At 44.6% G+C, this 21,657-nt stretch overlaps 1 protein-coding gene and 2 pseudogenes across 1 annotated transcript in view; all 3 read left to right on the top strand.

The window, feature by feature from the left end:
* The first annotated feature begins 2,155 nt into the window (after positions 1 to 2,155).
* The window catches only part of LOC108541892 (glutamate dehydrogenase 1, mitochondrial-like), a 35,700-nt gene continuing 16,198 nt past the window's right edge, over positions 2,156 to 21,657 (top strand). Inside the window, 10 exon segments of the mRNA XM_017891661.1 lie at positions 2,156 to 2,495; positions 7,088 to 7,143; positions 9,549 to 9,658; positions 12,883 to 12,977; positions 18,361 to 18,540; positions 19,842 to 19,975; positions 20,062 to 20,144; positions 20,147 to 20,199; positions 20,642 to 20,722; positions 21,593 to 21,655. Coding sequence (XP_017747150.1) covers positions 7,088 to 7,143; positions 9,549 to 9,658; positions 12,883 to 12,977; positions 18,361 to 18,540; positions 19,842 to 19,975; positions 20,062 to 20,144; positions 20,147 to 20,199; positions 20,642 to 20,722; positions 21,593 to 21,655 — 855 coding nt within the window. The 5' untranslated portion in view covers positions 2,156 to 2,495.
* Positions 3,377 to 5,250, top strand: LOC108541894 (dual specificity protein phosphatase 8 pseudogene; annotated as a pseudogene).
* Positions 5,657 to 6,861, top strand: LOC108541893 (uncharacterized; annotated as a pseudogene).

Raw genomic sequence — 21,657 nt, 5'->3', positions numbered from 1 at the left:
AAGCTATGTTAGTATTACATATTAGTATTGTAACTTTTGTATTTTATATTACAACTTTGTAAAACATATCTAGAGGGGGAAGCAAACCTATCACCATAGAAACAGTTTAAAGTTTAGGAACAAACAAATTCTATAAATTCTTGTATCTTGGGCAAGAAACACCAAGTGCAGATGCTGGAGGCAAGGCAGCTTCTATGGCAAAGCTTCTCACATTTTGGTAACAGCCACACAGCATGCATCTCCATGTCCTTTGGAGCTGGACTAGACTTGTGAATCCAAATGTCACCTGTGAGAGACTCCTACCATTTAAAAAGAATCAATGGAAGAACCATCAGACTGTAGTTAAACATACCTGTGAAAAGATCGAGCCATCCGCAAAGCAGACTAAACTGCAAAAGCTTTGGGATTTCTCTTCCGGGAATCTTTGTCTCCTAGCTGGAGATCCTACAGATGCTGCTTCTTTTTCTTTTTCAGCTTTGGGTCCACTGTTTTTCTTTCTGTGTTTCTTCTGATCCTTAGTCTCCATAGTGGCTATTTACCAATAACAAGTAACTCTAACCTACAAGGAAGAAGGTTAGGGTAAGGAGGTGGGAGAAGCATTTTATAATCCAGGCAATACCCAGGGAAAAAACATTAAATTTCATTTATTTCTTCATGAAGAGATGATGTATTTGTTCACTGAACAAGGGTAGAAATTGCTTAACCATTCCCAATTTCACTTATCTCTTTTATGCTATAAATTAGATGAGTTACCTCTGCTAAGGTTACATTTTATGGTTAAGTTACTTTTTATTCATCTTAAATGTCAACATCAGCACTATCTATTTCTCCAAGGATGGAAATATTCTATATCTGTACTTTTCAGTCATTTTAGCCATTAGCCACGTGTGGTTACTTAAAATGTACTTAGAGAAACTGAAAAAATGAACTCTCAATTAATTTCATTCTAACTCTAAATAGTCACATGTGGCTACCATACTTGACAGCTCAGACCTAGATATCAACTGGACTAATGAAGTGGTTTCCTAACTTAAACTAAAACTTAAATTTTAATAAAAAATGTAAAATGTTTTTATGAACTTCCAATATGATCACAGTATTACTTTTAGTACCTGTTAACTCTGTAAAACTCCTAAATTACAACTTATCTACATACATTTTAAAAATAGCAATATCTGTATGTGCGAGATATGACTGGTTCTAGATGATGCCTGGAGACCCCATGGACTTACAGAGACCCTTCCAGTGATTTCTGAGATACCTGGGAATCTGTGGCCAATAAATTGGTACTCACTGAATTAGTGAGTTTTTTAAGGATGTTTGGCTGCATAAAATATGACAGCTTGGTTGAAAAAAAAAGCGGCGCAGGGTGCATTTCATTCAATTAAGGTCCTGTATTAATTCTGCTTAGTAAATGTTTGTGTCTATCTATGATGCGCTAGCCACTGTGCCAATAAATGGATATAGCTATGATCTGACTTGCAAAGGAAATCCAAACTAGTATCTTCCGTGCCATGCAATAAGGGATACACTGCAAGGCTGCACAGGGTGCTACTGGAGCATAGAGGTGAGTCAGAGGCTTCCCACAGACACACACACGAGCGGAAACAGAAAGTCTTTATGTATCACCATATGTCAAGGAACACTGGCCGGGAGTTGGGAGAGCTGGGCACTAGGAATGCTTTGAAACTGAATCGCTGTGTTATTTCAGAGGTTATGTTGCTTCTCTACCATATTTTAGTTTCGAACTTGTACTAATGTCTCCCTTTTCTTCTTCGTGGGAAAAGCACAATTTGGGGTCAACAGATTCCGTTTAGGTCTAAGTCGCCTGCCGGGGCCACGTCGCCAGGAAACGACGTCTCCTCGACATCTTCCCTCCCAGTACCGGCTCTCTGCAGCAATTCATTCCGTCACTCTCCCAACAACCCCGGGCACACCTCCGGCAGATGCGAAATATGCTGCTCCTCAGGAGCAAAGATGACCCGGTGACCCAGGGGAGGGCCTTCCCACTCGCGATCTTCCCAGTGCCCCAGAGCCAGGGACCCCACTGCCGCCTAGCCCAGGACGCGCACCGAGCCTGTTCACAACTGCGACCCATCAGGGCCACTTGGACACCGCCGGAAACGGAAATTCACCGTCGCGCCGACTCTCCGGAGGGAAACAAAAAGGCAGAAAAAAAGAGACCGGCGCATGGACGGCTTTCAAGGGAGAGCTAGAAGAAAGACTCGTCAACAGCTGAGTGCGGGCGTCGGCACCGTCTGGGCGGTGCCTTCCAACGGGTCCGCATCCCTCACGATTCCGCCCCATCCTGCCCTTAGAACCCGCTGCCTCAACTCCCGCGGTGGGATTCCGGAGCAGCGTACACCGTGCTCGCCTTAGTCCTTCCGAAAGGCCAGGGCAGCTGTGCGGCCTGGCGCGGGTTACTTGGTGCGGTGCAAAAAGCCAGAAGGAGACACATTTGGTCCTGGCCACCCCGGAGTCACCCAAACCAAAAGGTAAAAGAAACATAAAAAAGCCTTCTGGAAAGTGTAAAAAAAATTCATTGCAGAGTGATTTTTGTCGTGTCAAATCATAATTACTGTTATTAGCAGCTTTTAAAACTTTTATATTCATTTTCATGGTGTTCTAACATATGAGCTGCTTCAAGTGTTTTGGACATAGCTTGGGTGTAAAATGTAAGAAGGAGATATTTTCAATTTGTAGCTTTCTTTTTTGAAACTTACTGAAGTTTGTTCCCCTTCATTCTCACCCACCCCAACACATTTTTTTAAAAAACACCACCAGGTATCCGTTACAGCACTGATGTGAGTGTAGATGAAGTAAAAACTTTGGCTTCTCTGATCACATACAAGTGTGCAGTGGTTGGTAAGTGATCGCCTTTCTTATGAGAACTCTGGGGAAATGTGTTTACACATATGGTTACTGTTAAGATGCTATAGAAATATACCTTATCAGAACTAATTTTTTTAAGTCGTACTCTTTAAGACCTGCATCATTTTTCAATTAGTCTAAATTACAATTTAGCCTTTTTTTACGTGGGGGATTTTTTAAAATAGGAGCTAATTGGATTTTAAGTCTAGATCTTTGTTTTCAATTCCTTAACACATTCTGTAAATAAGACCAAATTATAGTCGAAGGATAGTAAATAACCTATTATCTTTTAGAAGTTATAAAGAGCACTGATTATATATTAGACCCCCGCCCCTGCCCCGGCTGCACGGGCCCCCGCCAAAGGGCCCATGGACTGCGCAGCCGAGCTGGCGCCCTGAGCGCAGCGCGGTTCCCCCGGAGCGCCCCCGAGGCGAGCGCGAACGAGGTCCGGCACCTGTGCTAGGTCACTCCCAGCGCAGGGCCACACTTGGGCCATCCCAACAGCCCCTCCTCACTTCAGGGGTCACCCTCCCCACCACCCATTGGCCCACCATGGCCGGAGACCGACTCCTGAGGAAGGTGATGGACGTCAAGAAGCTGGCCAGCCTGCTGCGGGGCGGCCTGGTCATCGATAGCCGCTTCTTCCTGGAGTACAACAGCTGGCATGTGCTCAGCTCCGTCAACATCTGCTGCTCCAAGCTGGCGAAGTGGCGGCTGCAGAAGGGCAAGGTGACCACTGTGGAGTTCATCCGGCCGGCCACACGCAGCCAGGTGGAGGCCACGGAGCCACAGGACGTGGTGGTCTATGACCAGAGCACGCGGGACGCCAGCGTGCTGGCTGCATACAGCTTCCTCTCCATCCTGCTGAGCAAGCTGGACGGCTGCTTCGGACAGCGTGGCCATCCTCGCGGGGGGCTTCGCCACCTTCTCCTCCTGCTTCCCTGGCCTCTGCCAGGGCAAGCCTGCTGCCCTGCTACCCATGAGCCTCTCCATCCCTGCCTGCCCTGCCCAGCGTGGGCCTGATCTGCATCCTGCCTCACCTCTACCTGGGCTCACCGAAAGACGCCCTGAAAAAGGATCTGATGACGCAGAATGGAATAAGCTACGTCCTCAATGCCAGCAACTCCTGCCCCAAGCCTGACTTCATCTACCAGAGCCGCTTCATGCGGGTTCCCATCAACGACAACTACTGTGAAAAGCTGCTGCCCTGGCTGGACAAGTCTATCGAGTTCATCTATAAAGCCAAGCTGTCCAGCTGCCAAGTCATCCTCCACTGTCTAGTCGGCATCTCCCACTCTGCAACCATCGCCATCGCCTATATCATGAAGACCATGGGCATGTCCACCAACGACGCCTACAGGTTCATGAAATACCGGCGCCCGTCCATCTCGCCCAACTTTAACTTCCTGGGCCAGCTGCTGGAGTAGGAGCGCAGCCTGAAGCTGCTGACCGCCCCCCCGGACGATGAGGGCACCCCCTCAAGGACGCCGGAGCCTCCACCCAGCCCTGTGGCCGAGGCCCCGCTGCCACGGCTGCCACCACCTACCTCAGAGAGCGCTGCCACCGGGAGTGCGTCTCCCAGGGAGGGCTGCCCGAGCGCGGGCAGGGAACCCCAACGCCCCCAGCCACCAGCGCGCTGCAGCAGGGCCTGCGTGGCCTGCACCTCTTCTCAGACCGCCTACAGGATACCAACAGCCTCAAGCGCTCCTTCTCGCTGTACATCAAATTAGCGAACACCCCCAGGTTGCTCCCCCGACCCCGGCGAGGCCCCGAAACTCCGGAAGCTGCACAGCCCGTCGGGGCCGCGCTGAGCCTGCCCTCGCCCAGCCCGGACAGCCCACTGCCCGCCGGCGGCCCCAGTCCCCAGTCGGCTCTTCCCTCCCTCCGCGCTCCCCAGCGCACAGCCTCTGCCTGAACTTCAGCAGAGAGGCCCGGCAGACTCCGCGGCACGGCCTCTCGGCCCTGTGGGCACCAAGGCTACCCGGCCCTGGCCAGCCGGCGGGCCCCGAAGCCTGGACGCCATCGCTCGACTCCCCGAGCACGCAGTCGCCCGACAGGCCCTGGTGCTTCAGTCCCGAGGGCGCGCAGGGAGCAGGCAGAGTGCTGTTTGCGCCCTTTGGCAGGGCGGGCGCCCCGGGACCAGGGCAGGTCGCTGCCGCCGCGGGAGCCCCAGACGCTCTGACCGGTTGGCCTGACTAGCCGGTCCTGGCAGTTCAAGTGCCACAGCTGCCAGATGGAGTTAGAGGAGGGTATCATGGAGGGGCGCGCGCGCGCGGCGAGGAGCTCGCTGCCCTGGGCAAGCGGGTCCGTTACAAATATATGTTATATATAATGCAAAGAAAGGTAAATGGTTTCACTGTGATTTTTATCGAGAAGTAGATATTTCTATTGTTTATTTATTTAAGCTGTTCATTCTGGCAATGATTTGGCAACAGTGCAGGTGGTCCTCGAGCTCTATTTTTACTGTCTGGTATTTAAACTGAAACACACGTTTCTAAGCAATACAAGGCCACCTTCAGTCGCAAGCTGGGTGCCAGGCCTGCGGCCCCTCCCGGTTCCTCCGCCCCAGGAAACACTGCTGATATTTGCATAGGCTGCCGAGTTTTCGTGCACTTTTTACACAAGAACAAGGTGAAAAAAAGGAAAAAAAACACAAAAACGTGTTTGCCACAAACTGAGCCGCAGATCCCCCCTTCTTCCGCCACCCACCTCCCCTGCTCTCTCCCTTGGGGCTCTGCACCAAAGCCGTAGGTTGGGGAAGCAGGAGCTGGTGTGCCCCAGAGAGATGCGACCAGCCCTCTACCAGCTCCAAGCACCAAATCTTGATGGCAGGGAGTGCACCCCGCTGCCCGTTGCTCCAGAGCTGTTCCCTCTCAGGGGAGGACAGGCATTGGGCCCCATGGTGCCAGGGTGTTCAGAGGGGCTGAGGTATAGAACAGAGTGTGTAGGGGTTTGGGGCAAGGGGTTCTGGAGCATCAGATGAGGTGGAGCCCAGGGGAGGATGGGGTGTTAATGCCCCCAACTCCTGCCAGAGCCCCAGTCCAGCCACTGAGTGGCTCAGAAAGGCCATTCCCAGAGGGGTGCAGCCCTCCCTTCTCCTTTGCCCGTGCCCCCAGAGCTGCCTGCCTGGCAGGGCGGCACCACTGCAGGAGAGGAGCTTGGGCTCGGGGGATCAGGCAGGAGGGGCCTGGCTAGCCAGTGCTGGCTCCACTGGGCAGGGAGCCCTGGACCGCCAGGTATGAGGAGGCGGTGGGCTTAGGGTCCTGTTCCAGGTCTGTCCCCCACCTAGCAAGTCCCCAGGCAGGACTTGGAAATCAAGTGTGCGCCTGCAGGCTGAGGGGCTCCATGAGCAGGTGCTGCCTCGCACAGGAAGTTCAGGTGCCAACCAAGCCCCTGTGCTTCTGGGGTAGACCTGCTTCACTTAGGGAGCGCTGCCTCAAGGCAGATAAAGCCCCCTTGTTTGCCCCGACCCGCATGGGGGCCTCTCAGGAGAGAAACTCTAGTGGGCCCCTTTCCCAGGGCACGCCCTCTCTAGGCAGCATGTCAGCTCCCAAATGGTGGCTTTTGGGCCCAGGTGGGTCAGCCCCTGCCCCATACCCTCTCAGGCCATTGGGACCCCTACCCTTCAGATGTCCTAGGCTCTAGGAGTGGGCCAGCCACCCTGGGAAGAGGCCAGGGCCTTGGCAGGGGGTCACCCAGGCAGGACCCAGACCTGAGTCCAGGAGCAGGGCCAGGGAGGTGCCCGCCCCACCCCGGCCAGCCGCCCTCTCCACCCCGGCCAGCCACCCTCTCTGTGGTTTCTTCTATTTGTTCTTCTTTTCACCCACAGCCCTGTGTTCCTGTCATCCCTCCTTTCAGCAAAAGTCCTGTTCCCTTTCCCTCTGTCCCAACCCACTTCTGTTCCCCAACAAAATAAGCTATCATTGTTGTATTTGCAATCTATGGATTAGAGGTTAAAGTATTTATTATTATTGCTTAATTATTATGTAAAAATATATATATATATATGAACTTGGCTAGCCAATGTTATTGAACAATTCCTGTTCAATGAAATGTTGTTTAAAGTACAGTTTAGAAAACGATGGTAGGTTTGTTCCTTGAACTTTCAGAAATTCAAGCTTAAAGAATCACGTTTTTCTAAAATTGTGTGGTGCTTTCTGTCATTTTACTTTTGTAACCTTTATATGGAATGGCAATCATCAGTCTTCTCTTTCAGATGTGCCATCTGGGGGTGCTAAAGCTGGTGTTAAAATCAATCCCAAGAACTATACCGTAAGTATGAAAGTGATATTTGTTTTTTGTTGTTGTTGTTACTGTTTTTTTGAGACAGAGTCTTGCTCTGTCGCCCAGGCTGGAGTACAATGGTGCAGTCTCGGCTCACTGCAACCTCCGCCTCCTGACTTGAAGCAATTCTCTTGTCTCAACCTCCCAAGTAGCTGAGACTGCAGGCATGTGCCATCACGCCCAGCTGATTTCCGTATTTTTAGTAGAAATGGAGTTTCGCCATGTTGGTCAGGCTGGTCTTGAACTCCTGACCTCAGGTGATCCACCCATCTCAGACTCCCAAAGTGCTGGGATTGCGGGCATGAGCCACAATGCCCGGCCTCCTACTATTTGTTGTAGGAGCTTTTGCCAAACATACAACATTTCTGAAGATACTAATCTTCATTTGCTTGATGTTTTTGTATCTTACTATTATCTGTGTTTATATGTTCTTTGTGTGCGATCTGAGTATTCTTTTCTATGATATGTAAATATTTGTCATTTATCCTTTAATTTTCAAGCAGTTTAAACCTTTCTATATATTTTTTTATCTAGAAGGCTTCTAATTTGTTTCAATAGAATATACATAATTACTTAATAGAATGTTTGCCCTATCAGTATAGTTAATAGAATGTTAATAGTTACTTACTAATAGAATACCTGCCTTATTAGTATCAGTATAGTTAAACAAAATAAGGTCAACTTAAATAGGAAATAAAGTGTATTTTTCTCTACTTTCCTTTATCAGCATTTCCTCCACCATGGACAAGTTCCTATGAAATTAAACTATAAAAGCTAGGCGTGGTGGCTTGTGCTTGTAATCCCAGCATTTTTGGAGGCTGAAGTGGGAGGATGGGAGCCTGGAAGTTCGAGACCACCCTGGGCAATATAGCAAGACTCCATCTCTAAAAAAAATGAAAACATTACCAAGCGTGATGTTGCATGCCTGTGGTCCCAACTACTAAGATGGGAGGATCACTTAAGCCTGAGAGGTCGAGGCTGCAGTGAGCTGTGATCATGCCACTGCACTCTGGCCTGAGCAACAAAATTAGACCACAGCTCAAGAAGAAAGAAAAGAAAGCTATTCAGATTCATTTTTAGGTAAAAAATGTCATGAAATAAATGTCATGAAATAACCTAATATAGAAATACAGTAAGTATAGGTAACTCTAAAACTTGACTAGATTTGGCCTATCTTTCATACTAAAAGGCATTTGGGCCTTTGACATGCCACATCCCCAGCACTACTGTGAACTTGTGCATCATTACACGGAGCCTGTTAACATAAATTAACATGAGTTAACTACCTCCCTCACGCTTTTACAGGAGTACTTACTGATTCTGAGATGTGGCAAATCGAAGTTATGTTCAGCCTGTTAATAGCCTTCATAATTTTTGTAAGATCTTTCCTCTTCACCTAAATCTCAAACACATTTAACAGTCTTGAATGGTTTTAGACTTTATTCAGTCATATTTATCACCCATATCTGCAATATCTCCAGCTTAATTGTATCAGAATTGACAAGTACCTAATAATTCCAAAGGTCAAAAAGTGATTCCTTGGAATACTGAAAGAAAACACAGCTTAAACTCTAGTAATTTGATTTATTTGCTTAATGCACAAAAGCCTCATTGACCCAGGATGCAGCTAAATTGACATCTGGGCCCAGACAGCTTTGAAGCCTAGGAGTTAGGCAAAGGGAGTTTTTTCTCTCACTCCTAGGCAAACCTTCAAGTTTGATGTTATTTATCTGTTATTTCCTGACTGCTCTTTCCACAGAGAGTGTCAGATTGAGGGTCAGATCTGAGCCTGAGCCCTGATCCTGTCACATGTGTGTTTAGCATCAACTTGTAAACTTCTGCAAAACAAAACGAAAAAAAAAAAAAGAGGCTGGGATTTTGATAGGAATTGCATTGAATCTGTACACCAATTTGTGGAGTATTGCCATCTTCCCCACCCTCCCCTTTCACCCACGCTGGAGTACCAGGCAGCAATCACTGCAACCTTGACTTCCTGGGCTCAAGCAATCCTCTCACCTCACCCTCCCAAGTAGCTCGAACCACAGGTGTGCGCAACTGCGCCTGGCTAATTTTTTAATTTTCTGTAGAGACAAGGTCTCATCATGTACCCCAGACTGGTCTCAAACTCCTCGGCTCAAGCAGTCTTCCCACCTCAGCTTCCCCAAATTCTGGGATTATAGGCATGAGCCACTGCACCCAAACCAGTATTGCCATCTTAACCATGTTAAGCCTTCCAATGCTGAATATGAGATGTCTTTCCATTTATTTAGGTCTCTGATTTCTTTCAATGATGTTTTGTAGTTCTCACTGTAGAAGTCTTATGACTAAGTATTCCTTTTAATGCTATTGTAAGTGACATTGATCTATGGTTTTCTTATGATGTCTTTGTCTAGTCTTTGTATCAGGACAATTCTAGCCTCATGGAATGAGTTGAGGAGTGTTCCTTCCTCTTCTGTTTTTGGAAAAGCTTTTGAAAGGTCAATGTTCATTCTCCTGTGTGAGTGTAAGTATCACCTATGTAAAGTTCTGCAGGACCCTGATGTCTCCTCCCTTCTCATCCGCTTATATCTCTGTGCACCAAATTTACCCTTTCATCTCCTACTCTAGTCACATGCTGTTAGAAACGTTGCTTTTTTAAAAAAGATGAACTTCTGCCTCAGACCTGTTCTCTATATAAGAATTTACCTGTTAGGCCAGGGGCAGTGGCTCATGCCTGTAATCCCAGCACTTTGGGAGGTCAAGGTGGGTGGATTACCTGAGGTCAGGAGTTCGAGACCAGCCTGGCCAACATGGTGAAACCCCGTCTCTACTAAAAATAGAAAAAATTAGCCAGGCATGGTGGCAGACACCTGTAATCCTAGCTACTCAGGAGGCTGAGGGAGGAGAATTGCTTGAACCTGAAAGGCGGAGGTTGCAGTGAGCTGACATCACACCACTGCACTCCAGCCTGGGCAACAAGAGTGAAACTCCATCTCAAAAAATGAAAATTTAAAAAAAAATGATGTATCTGTTACTCAGGAACTACTTGTAATCTTCGCATCCCTATACATTAGTTTTGTATGGAGTAGAAAACTAATAAGCCTAATAATTAATAGACTTGTGATTTTTGTTTTGGGTGGATGACGCTGTTTCATGTTTAGCATGTAGACTGCTTTTAAGAAGGATTTTATCATTATATGTTTCTGATTTACAAACTGTGCTTCAGACTTGCCACTTGCCAGAGCCCTTCTCCAGTTGGAATTGTTTTTTGTTTTTTTGTTTTTCAGACAGTCTCACTGTGTCGCCAGGATGGAGTGCAGTGGTGTGATCTCGGCTCACTGCCAACATCTGCCTCCCTGGTTCAAGCAATTCTCCTGCCTCAGCCTCCCGAATAGCTGGGACTACAGGCGTGCGCCACCACGCCCAGCTAATTTTTGTATTTTTAGTAGAGACGGGGTTTCACCATGTCGGCCAGGATGGTCTCTTGACCTCATGATCCGCCCACCTTGGGCTCTCAAAGTGCTGAGATTACAGGCATGAGCCACTACGCCCAGCCAGAGTTTTGTTTTTTAAATATACTGTTTAATCAAGATGGGATCTCACTATGTTGCCCAGGCTTGTCTCAAATTCCTGGGCTCAAGCCATCCTTCTGCCTCAACCTCCCAAAGTGCTGGGATTATAGGCATAAGCCACTGCCCTGGCCTAGTTGGAATTGTTGTTTGAGGTAACAAGCTTATTGAATCCTAAAGCAAGCATAATACCTTTGTAGATACCTGTAGAAAGATTCAGGACCAATTTGTCATTTGTACATTGGTAGAAAAGGAGTGATTAAACAAAGTTATACTGACCTCCAGCAGAGTTATGTCACTAAAGGAATGGAAAGTGAGCAAATAGGAGCTGGAGAGCACCAGAGAGCCCTTTTATCAGTGGATGAGGCTAGAATATGGCATTAATCTTTCCAAGTGCTGTGTGGGGTTAGACTTCTCGTGAAGGATAGGTTTGGGTAGGTTAGACTTATGAGATTTCTTTTTTTAAGTCTTTTTGTTGTCATCATTGACTTCATGAGATTTTTAAGGTGACTAAGGGAAAGGGTGCTAAGACAGAGTTACAGATTAGGTGGGAGGTGGAGACAGTTGGGGTATAAAAAGCAATCCTTGACCATTTCAAAGTTGTCTTATACCAGCCCTGTATCCATTACATCACAACTTGTTCAAAGAAGTTGATTATCTAGGCCTTGGGCCCCTGAGTTAAAGAAAAAGCATTACAATATACTGATTCTGTCAATGAAAAAGTAAAATTCATAGTAAGAATTGGGTATAGCCCTTAGAAAGAACTTTAATTATTTTATGGGGGGACATAATAGTTTAACCTTTTTTTTTGAGACAGAGTCTTGCTCTGTCACCCAAGCTAGAGTGCAGTGGCATGATCTCGGCTCACTGCAACCTCCACCTCCAGAGTTCAAGTGATTCTCCTGCCTTAGCCTCCTGAGTAACTGGGATTACAGGCACTTGCCACCATGCCCAGTTAATTTTTGTATTTTTAGGAGAGATAGGGTTTCACCATGTTGGTCAGGCTGGTCTCGAACTCCTGACCTCGTGATCCACCCTCCCCACCCTCCCTAAGTGCTGGGATTACAGGCGTGAGCCACAGTGTCCAGCCTAATAGTTTAACCATTTTTAAAGTTGTGTTTTTCTTTTTGTAAAGATGAGTTTGTATTGTACAATTGAAGTAATATAGAAAGTTACAAACAATATATATATGTGGGGGCAGAGAGAAAGGGGAAGAGAAAGAAAATTGTAAGTGGGAACATGTTATACATGCTGTATGAAACCTGCCTTTTTCCATATGTATGTTCGTGATAATTCCAAGTAATTTACATGGATATAAGTTACCCTTTTTAATGGCTGTTTAGTACTTTGCATAGGTATACCATAGTTCATTTAATTGATGTACAAGATAATTAGGTTGTTTTTATTTTTACTATGTTTGAGAGGAGTATTTCTGCACCTTTACAGATTTGAGTGAGCATCACTTAACATGTTTTTATCAGAGATCTTACTGTAGCCGTCAGTAGTAGTGCAGTCAGTGATTTCTGTTATTGCCTGGAAGCTAATTTGTTAGCCTAAAATTTTAATTTGCTATGATCTGGGGAACTGAAAGCTAAGGCCTAAAATTTTATATGTGCTGAGTGTCGAATAATAGGTCAAAGCCACGTTCTTCCACAAGTAAAATAATATGGGGCTTAACACAATTGCTTTAGCAATGTGACCCTCTCCCCTTTTTCTCTACTTGGTAAGGAGGGCTTATACCCCCACTAAGCAGCATGTTACTGTACTGTCTCATACATGTCAGCTCCCTAACCATAATAATCCTACTTATATGGAACACAACGGTACTCTTATCTCTAATTGCATGGTAGTGAAATGAGGTCAAGAGCGTCTAAATTGATTATCCTCTGGTCACACTCAGAAATTCTATGGAGTAGCTTGTATCTGTTGTACATAGGTAACTTCCAAACATAGAGCAAGTAAATGCCAGTGGGAGAAATTATTAGGTAATGTTGTATGTGTCTAAGTTTTATAGTGAAACACTTAATGAATATTTCTATGACTTTGATTAGCTACCTAAATGAGATCTAAAGTTTTCTAGTCATGGTAACTTGGTTATTACAGAGACTTGCAAGGATCTTTGTGTTCGAGAAGAATTTTTCTTAAAAACTGGTGCACTGTTCTTTCCCTGTGCCCCCAGGTCCTGGCATTGATGTGCCTGCCCCAGACATGAGCACAGGTGAGCGGGAGATGTCCTGGATCGCTGATACCTATGCCAGCACCATAGGGCACTATGTGAGTACCCACCAGAAGCCCCGAGGCTTCTGCATTTGCTATCTACAAGAATTAACAGTTTGACTGATTATATCAGAAGTTGAGAATCACTGGGTTTTTCTCTCATTCGATTATAATCTTGATGTGCATATTATTTTATGTCTACTTGTCTATTCTTAAATCGTAACGAACACAAACGGTGCTTTACTTATATGCTGCCCTATACTTGTCACTGGGAAAGGACACTTACTGACCAGGGCAGCCCACGCTGTATGCTAAGACACTAGAACATACATCAAGAAGCATTCAATTCTGATTTTTCCCTCAGAGGGCTTCCATTTAAAGAGGGACTAAGGCGCATAAGCAGATAAGGTATGGAAATAATGTAATACAACGGTGGAAATTATGAATTCTGAAATAAGACTTTCTAGAGGAGATATTTGGGCTAGATCTTGAAAATGGGTAGAATATGAACATCTAGAGATTTGGTGGATAAGAGGAAGAGAAACAATAGAGTTCAGATTGTCTGAAGGTAAGGCATATTTATAAAGGTAATAGAAAGTAAGAGTGAAGGCTGGATGCAGTGGCTCATTCCCATAATCCCAGCACTTTGGGAGGCCAAGGCAGGTGGATCACTTGAGCCCGGGAGTTGGAGAGCAACCTGGACAACATGGGGAAACACTGTCTTTCCAAAAAATACAAAAATTAGCCAAGCATGGTGGTATACACCTGTAATCCCATCTACCTGGAAGGCACGCTTGAGCCCGGGAGGTTGAGGCTGCAGTGAGCCGTGGTTGTGCCACTGCACTCCAGCCTGGGCAATAGAGAGAGACCCTTTCTCAAAAAAATAAAGAAAGTAAGAATGAAGAGATAGATGAACCAGGACAAAAACACCAAGCACCAGTGTTTGTGTTTTACGTGGTAGTCAGTGGAGAAACTTTGCTGATCCTTCCTGGGGAAGAATAGGCTGGCAGCAGTGTCCAGCTGTGCTGGCGCCAGGAGAGAACCTCCTGTGGTGTCAGCGCCTTTCCACCGAGCCCAGGAGCCAGAGGACCAGGAGAGGAGCATTGGCATGTGTGAGGCGCGTGACAGAGAGACTCAGCAAAACTGGATTGGATATATGTGGAATTAAGGAAAGGGACCAGATTGAGTCACAGAGAACCAGGAGAACCTGCGTCTGGGGACTGAGCAGAGGTAGTACCATAGAACTGAACATGAGAGGAAACATAGCTCCTGTCCCTGAAAGGGGTGCAACCTTAAAAAATGAAACATTTGAGGAATAGGAAGAGAAATGGAGTCAAAAAATACATTTATACCTACTACATGCAGGGCCACGGGTAAGCAAGGTATTCACTACAATTGGGATAAATTGCTGGAAGTTGTTTTGAAGCTATAAAAAAGAATAACAGGCCCAACCAATCCTTTCGATCCTTTCAAGGTAAGGTCAGAAAAGGCCTCCTAGGAGGTAAAACGTTCTGGTCTGCACTCAGACGGGTGTGTGGGCATGGACTGGGGGAGGGGTAGTGGCAAGTGTTTGGAACAGAAGGAAGTACCTGAGGGAAGGTTCTGAAGTTCAGAAGCTGGGTGAACTTGGGAGGCTAAGGACTGACTATTGTGGCCAGAGTTGAGAAAGATAAAGCTGATATAAGAAAGGCCAGTAGAAACAAGGGTCAGGCCAGGTTACTGCTTGGTAGGTGACTGTGAGAACTTTGGTCTTTGTCCTGAAAACACAGGGAAACCAGCAAAGAGCTAGTTTCAAGCAGGTGTGACTCAGCTAAGTGTGCATTGGAAGACTTGAGGGCAGGAGACTACTACAGGGGCCCAGACTGCAAGGGGATATGAAGAAGGAAGTAGGGCATGGAGTATAGCCTCCAACTAAGAAAATGGCACTGGAGAGAAGCAGAAAGAAGACAGCTTGAAAAGTGGCTGTTACCCAAAGAAAAGGGTTTTATTGTCTTTTGGCATGTTTACTGGCTGTGAGCCACAGATTCACTGGTGCAAGAGAGAGACAATGCTGAAGAAATGCAGGGTGGTAGAGGTAGTGAAGTCCCCAGGGGAATAAAAGCCTGGGGAATTCTTTTCATAGTGAAAAGACGGGCCTTGGAGAAGAGGAAGAATGTGGAAATGGGNCTGGGGGAGGGGTAGTGGCAAGTGTTTGGAACAGAAGGAAGTACCTGAGGGAAGGTTCTGAAGTTCAGAAGCTGGGTGAACTTGGGAGGCTAAGGACTGACTATTGTGGCCAGAGTTGAGAAAGATAAAGCTGATATAAGAAAGGCCAGTAGAAACAAGGGTCAGGCCAGGTTACTGCTTGGTAGGTGACTGTGAGAACTTTGGTCTTTGTCCTGAAAACACAGGGAAACCAGCAAAGAGCTAGTTTCAAGCAGGTGTGACTCAGCTAAGTGTGCATTGGAAGACTTGAGGGCAGGAGACTACTACAGGGGCCCAGACTGCAAGGGGATATGAAGAAGGAAGTAGGGCATGGAGTATAGCCTCCAACTAAGAAAAATGGCACTGGAGAGAAGCAGAAAGAAGACAGCTTGAAAAGTGGCTGTTACCCAAAGAAAAGGGTTTTTATTGTCTTTTGGCATGTTTACTGGCTGTGAGCCACAGATTCACTGGTGCAAGAGAGAGACAATGCTGAAGAAATGCAGGGTGGTAGAGGTAGTGAAGTCCCCCAGGGGAATAAAAGCCTGGGGAATTCTTTTCATAGTGAAAAGACGGGCCTTGGAGAAGAGGAAGAATGTGGGAATGGGAACATTTCCTGAGGTGATGTCATGCCGTGGCTGGGAACATGGGCAGACCACCTGAAGTCCAACCCTGGCACCTTCACCCGTCGGTTCTGTGACCTGGGAGTCTCTGTGCCTCCATTTCCTCCTATGCAAAATGACAGTAACAGTGGTACCTACTTTGTGAGACTCATGTAAGGATTAGATGAATAATAATCTAATGCACTTAGAACTGTACATAGCCCTTAGTTAGTATCAGAAAAGAAATATCTGTAGGTATTACATCAGGTAAGTTATACAACTCCCTGAAATAAAATAAGAACAGTATTAGACACTTCAAACAATTGTGGTTTCAACTGCCCCTCCCAAAAAGGACAATTTTCTACCTGTCACCTTTTTATGCTTCCTTCCCGTAGGCCTTGATTTTAAATTTCTTATCACTTAAAGAAGGAAAATTGCTCACCAGTATAGTTCAAGGGGCCGTGCTTCACAAGACTTTATCTTGCTGTTAGCACTGAGAATCAGCTACAAATAATAACATACTGCCCACTGGTTTGCACTATTCAGTGTAGTGTCTTGCTTAAAGACAAGGCCCGCCTCGACCTCCCAAAGTGCTGGGATTACAGGCGTAAATCACCACACCCAGCCGATCTCTTGTTATTTTTAAGCAAGATACTATGTTGAACAGTGCAAACCAGTGGGCGGTATGTTATTTGTAGCTCATTCTCAGTGCTAACAGCAAAAGAAGGTCTTGTGAAGCACTGCCGCTTGAACTATACTGGTGAACAGTTTTCCTTCTTTAAGTGATAAGAAATTAAAATCAAGGCCTATGAGAAGGATTCAATTGTTTTTGTTACTCATTTCTAGATGTCAACTGGAACGTGCCGCCCTCTTTGTCCTAGCCCCACCTACAAGTGCAGTGTTGGTGGGAGATTGTATTCTTCTCTGGGCTTTCAGGACCATTACATATGCTGGGGAGCCTGGCAGTTGGCGCCAGGCCTGACCCCAGACAGTATTTTCTTCAGCTCCAGCATTTGCATTCTCACTGTTGAAAAGCATTTGGCACTCGGTTTGCATTTCTGTATTCATGAGTGTTAATTATGCACGAACGCAAACTGTGGGAAAATTACTAATTCTATAAAACACTTTACTAGACTGCATTTTCATCCTTGCTTTCATCCTTTTGTTAGTAATTATACAAATAATATAATTCTAATTTCTCTCTGTAAAATATTTAAACAATACAGATAAAGGACAGATCACTTTTTAACTCAGCCAGGTGTAACGTTAGGGATACGCTGGAAGTTAGGGGTTTGGTATGAAGTAAGGCATTTTATTTTGTTTACAGGGATAGCAAATTGCTTCAACAGGTTTATTGAGTATTTCATACTTTTGCCACTGACTTAAAATTTTATATGGATTTTCATTTTATATTAATTGCCTATACAAAATAAGACTGTCTCTAGTTTCTCCTGCTTCACTGATGAGCTTACTCTGCAGTGTTCTGGTGGCCGTGTTTATAGTATATTTGATGCCTTGGAAGGGAAGCCCCTTCCTAGGGGGCCCCATTCTTCTTTTTTCCTGAGCCCCATTCTTCTTTTTTCTAATTACACGTGTTTCTGAACAAGAATATATGCACATCTTCAATTGAAAGAGGACAGAAAGATGGGTGGTGAAGACTGCTAACCCCATCTCCACTTTGCAGAGCTAACCACTGCTACCAAAGATACTCTACTCACACAGAAGCACAGGACTCTCACCCACACATACCTTTTTAAAAATATTTCATTAAGTAGTTTCGTTAGTCTACTCTTAGATGAACTTCAATATCATGTTATTTAATCAAGTTATATTAATATATAATCAAGTTATATTAAAAACTTCCTTTTTAACAAGTGGCAGAAGACAACATTGAGTTTTCCCATCTAAGAAAATTGTAAAGCCTCTTCCTGAATCAGGCTCTGTTTTGGTGACATGCTCAAGTCTTATAGTAGATTTTAAGACACTCATGAATGAGATGTGTATGTACCTTGATTTAGTAGTACTTAAACACTTGTTGAAGGAATGATAGCTTTAGGCTGAGCTAGCTCTACTTTTGTGATGTTATTTGTACTTACTTGATGTTCAATCCCTACACTCTGTTTCTTCTGTCAGAAAATATAGTCTACTTTGCCGGGCACGGTGCCTCACACCTGTAATCCCAGCACTTTGGGAGGCTGAGGTGGGTGGATCACCTGAGGTTGGGAGTTCAAGACCAGCCTGACCAACATGGAGAAACCCCATCTCTACTAAAAATACAAAATTAACCGGGTGTGGTGGCACATGCCTGTAATCCCAGGTGCTCGGGCGGCTGAGGCAGGAGAATTGCTTGAACCCAGGAGGCAGAGGTTGCAGTGAGCCGAGATCGCGCCATTGCACTCCAGCCTGGGCAACAAGAGCAAAACTCTGTCTCAAAAAAAAAAAAGAAAAAAAGAAAATATGGTCTACTTACTGTATTTTCTAGGAACAGAAAACTGAAAAGTGAGTCTTGTCTCTATTGGTAAAAATGTACCTTAAATACATTCATACACACACTCCTAATGAGCATCTTTTTAATTGCTTTGACTTCAATTCATTATATTCATTCAACAGAGAAATTGGACTTGACATTTCATTCTTTCAATTAGTCCCTCTTATGGGATATTAATGCACACGCCTGTGTTACTGGTAAACCCATCAGCCAAGGGGACATCCATGGACGCATCTCTGCTACTGGCCGTGGTGTCTTCCATGGGATTGAAAACTTCATCAGTGAAACTTCTTACATGAGCATTTTAGGAATGACATCAGGGTTTGGAGATAAAATATTTGTTATTCAGGTAAAAAAAAAAAAAAATTCCTTAATAACTGATAGACATTAAGTAAAGTTTTAGAATTGTACTTTTAAAATTCAGTTATTTTGAATCTCTTAAATTTTAGAGTGGTGGTTTTCAGAGTAATAGATCTTTTGTTTTTTGAACCTTGGTATGATTCGTGTAACTAGAACTGATTTAAGTATCTCTCAAGTAGATGTGAAACTATTACCAACTATCACCAAATTCAACCAAAATATTGGTCAGTATTCAAACTTGAAATTGTATCTAGAAGGGCAAGTCTCTTAACATGATTTTCTAAGTTTTGTAAGTATATAGAAAGGTTTACACATTGACCCAAATTTGTTTGATGTGGTAACATGCATTTACTTAGGAGAATCTTAATTAAGTTGCAATTACTTTAAGATAGAAGTTGTGGCTGGGCACAGTGGCTCATGCCTGTATTCCCAGCACTTTGGGAGGCCAAGGCAGGTGGATCACTTGAGGCCAGGCGTTCGAGACCAGCCTGGCCAACATAGTGAAACCCTATCTCTACTAAAAATCGAAAAATTAGCTGGGCATGGTGGCGGTGACTGTAATCCCAGCTACTCAGGAGGCTAAGGCGGGAGAATCACTTGAACCCTGGAGGCAGAGGCTGCAGTGAGCTGAGATTGTGCCATTGCACTCCAGCCCATGTGACAGAATGAGACTCGGTCTCAAAAAAAAAAAAAAAGTTGTATTTCTCCAAATTAGTGACATCCCTTTTCACAACATAGGACATCTGATCATCAAGGTCTCAGGACCTGGTGGTGTATTTAATACCACTGCCATTTATTGATTGATTTATTGAGATGCAGTCTCACTCTGTCCAAGCTGGAGTGCAGTGACGCGATCTCGGCTCACTGCAACTTCCACCTCCCAGGTTCAAACGATTCTCCTGCCTCATCCTCCCAGGTAGCTGGGATTACAGGCACGGGCCACCACACCTGACTAATTTTCGTATTTTAAGTAGAGACGGGGTTTCACCATGTTGGCTGTGGCTGGTCTTGAATACCTGACCTCAAATGATCCACTCGCCTCAGCCTCCCAAAGTACTGGGATTACAAGCATGAGCCACCATGCCTGGTCATCACATTCTTAAACAGAGAATTTTATTGTTGAAGAGAAACTAGTTAGTACATTGTGGGTTTTTTTTTCTTTTTTTGGCAAAAGAATTTTGAGAATTGCTTCTAAATGAACAGAATGTGGATTTACATTAATCAAAATATGACTCTTGCTGTCTATACCAGGACTTTAATTTTTGTGTCATGGATAATTGTTCTTCACAGGGATTTGGTAACGTGGGGACTACACTCTATGAGATATTTAATCGTTTTGGTGCTAAATGTATTGCTGTTGTGAGTCTATGGGAGTATATTGAATCCGATGGTACTGACCCAAAGGAACTGGAAGACTTCAATTTATTAATACATTTTTATGGCATAGCACACTAAATATAAACATTTAAACTCTGGTGCAGCTATTAATTGCAATTTTCAATCAATGGCAGCAACATGGGTCCGTTCTGGGCTTCCCCAAGGCAAAGCCCTATGAAGGAAGCATCTTGGAGGCTGACTGTGACATACTGATCCCAGCGCCAGTGAGAAGCAGTTGACCAAATCCAACGCGCCCAGAGTCAAAGCCAAGGTGACAACATTATAGAAACCAGAACCAACATTATCAATGTGAATGACGTTAGGGGGGTCATAGAAGAGTCTGATTGAGTTTTCTTTTTAGCAGCTTTATTGGCATATTCTGTACAGTTGCACATTCTGTACAATTCCCCCATTTGAAGTACGTAATTTAATGAATGTTAGCTCCCTGCAGAGTTGTGCAACCACTACCAAAAAAACACATCTGCCTGACACTCCTGTTAAAAATTAAAAAAAAATAAAAAAAAAACCTAGATAAATAGAAAAGTGAAAGGTAGTTTTATACACTTTGCAGAGCAAAATAACCTCTATTTAATTTTAACTGAAACTGTGCTTCTCTCCACAGGCCCCTGTTCATATATGCACATCTCTTGCCCTCAGTGGAGGGGATTTGACGGTGTTGTTGGCATTTCTCTATGTTCCTGACTCTCTTGCAGATCATTGCTGAAGGTGCCAATGGGCCAACAACTCCAGAAGCGGACAAGATCTTCCTGGAGAGAAACATTATGGTTATTCCAGTAGGTCATCTATATTGATTAGGCTTTGTATGTACTTAGAATCAAATTGTCTTTTGCAAGGAATTTGGGGAAGAGAGGAATTATTAGTCTCCCAAGCTCTAGTGAATTCATCTTTATTTCACTTTTCAGAAAATATAGAAGCATGGTTAATTCTAAGCTTGTCACTTTTCATTGTGATCTAAACATTTATTCCAATTTCAGGCTGTTTACTGAATGTCTTTAGCCTTCTAAGAGTCTGGTTATAGAAATGTGTGCTGTGTTAGAAACACTGTTCTAACTTAAGCTCTAAGATTTTCTGTATGATTCCTAACCTTATGCATTTCAAGTGCCCCTTCTGGCTTTACTCAGAAAACTAATATGAGGCACACATGCTCAGGTTTTTTAGCAGGTAAGCATGAGTCTACACCAAAAAGTTACTAGAAATTAGTGTGGGCTTGGGATGCATTTTAAAGAACCCCCTGCACTTAAGACATTTAATGTAACTGAAATGGGCTACCCTTAGGTAGGAGAAAGAATCCTGTCTTCTGAGAGGCCCTGTGGACGGTCCATTCCAATTGGTTGGTGGGCAAGCCATTTAGTCTGAGAACTTCTGGTAGAGAAGAGGCTCTAACCAAAGATTATTAACATTCATTGATTAATAAGCCAAGAAATGATCTTTTTTTCCCTAAATAGAAAAAGCGTTAGATGGAATTGGGCAGGGTGGGGAGGAGTGTTAAATTAAGTGTGAAATTCCTGATACTAGCTAAAATATATTTGTGATATTTGAAGTTCAGTTTACCTTGGTATTGAAATTAAGGTCTTAGGTTCATTTTAAGCTTTTACTAAAACCATCATCTTCTAATTTCTTTGGTGTCTTATTTTTGTGTATAGGATCTCTACCTGAATGCTGGAGGAGTGACAGTATCTTACTTTGAGTGGCTGAAGAATCTAAGTCA

The sequence above is a fragment of the Rhinopithecus bieti genome, unplaced genomic scaffold (genome assembly GCF_001698545.2).
Source record: "Rhinopithecus bieti isolate Rb0 unplaced genomic scaffold, ASM169854v2 scaffold_21879, whole genome shotgun sequence".
Lineage (NCBI taxonomy): Eukaryota > Metazoa > Chordata > Mammalia > Primates > Cercopithecidae > Rhinopithecus > Rhinopithecus bieti.
The sequence above is the reverse complement of the archived record's forward strand: the minus strand, read 5'-3'. Positions and strand labels throughout refer to the sequence as shown.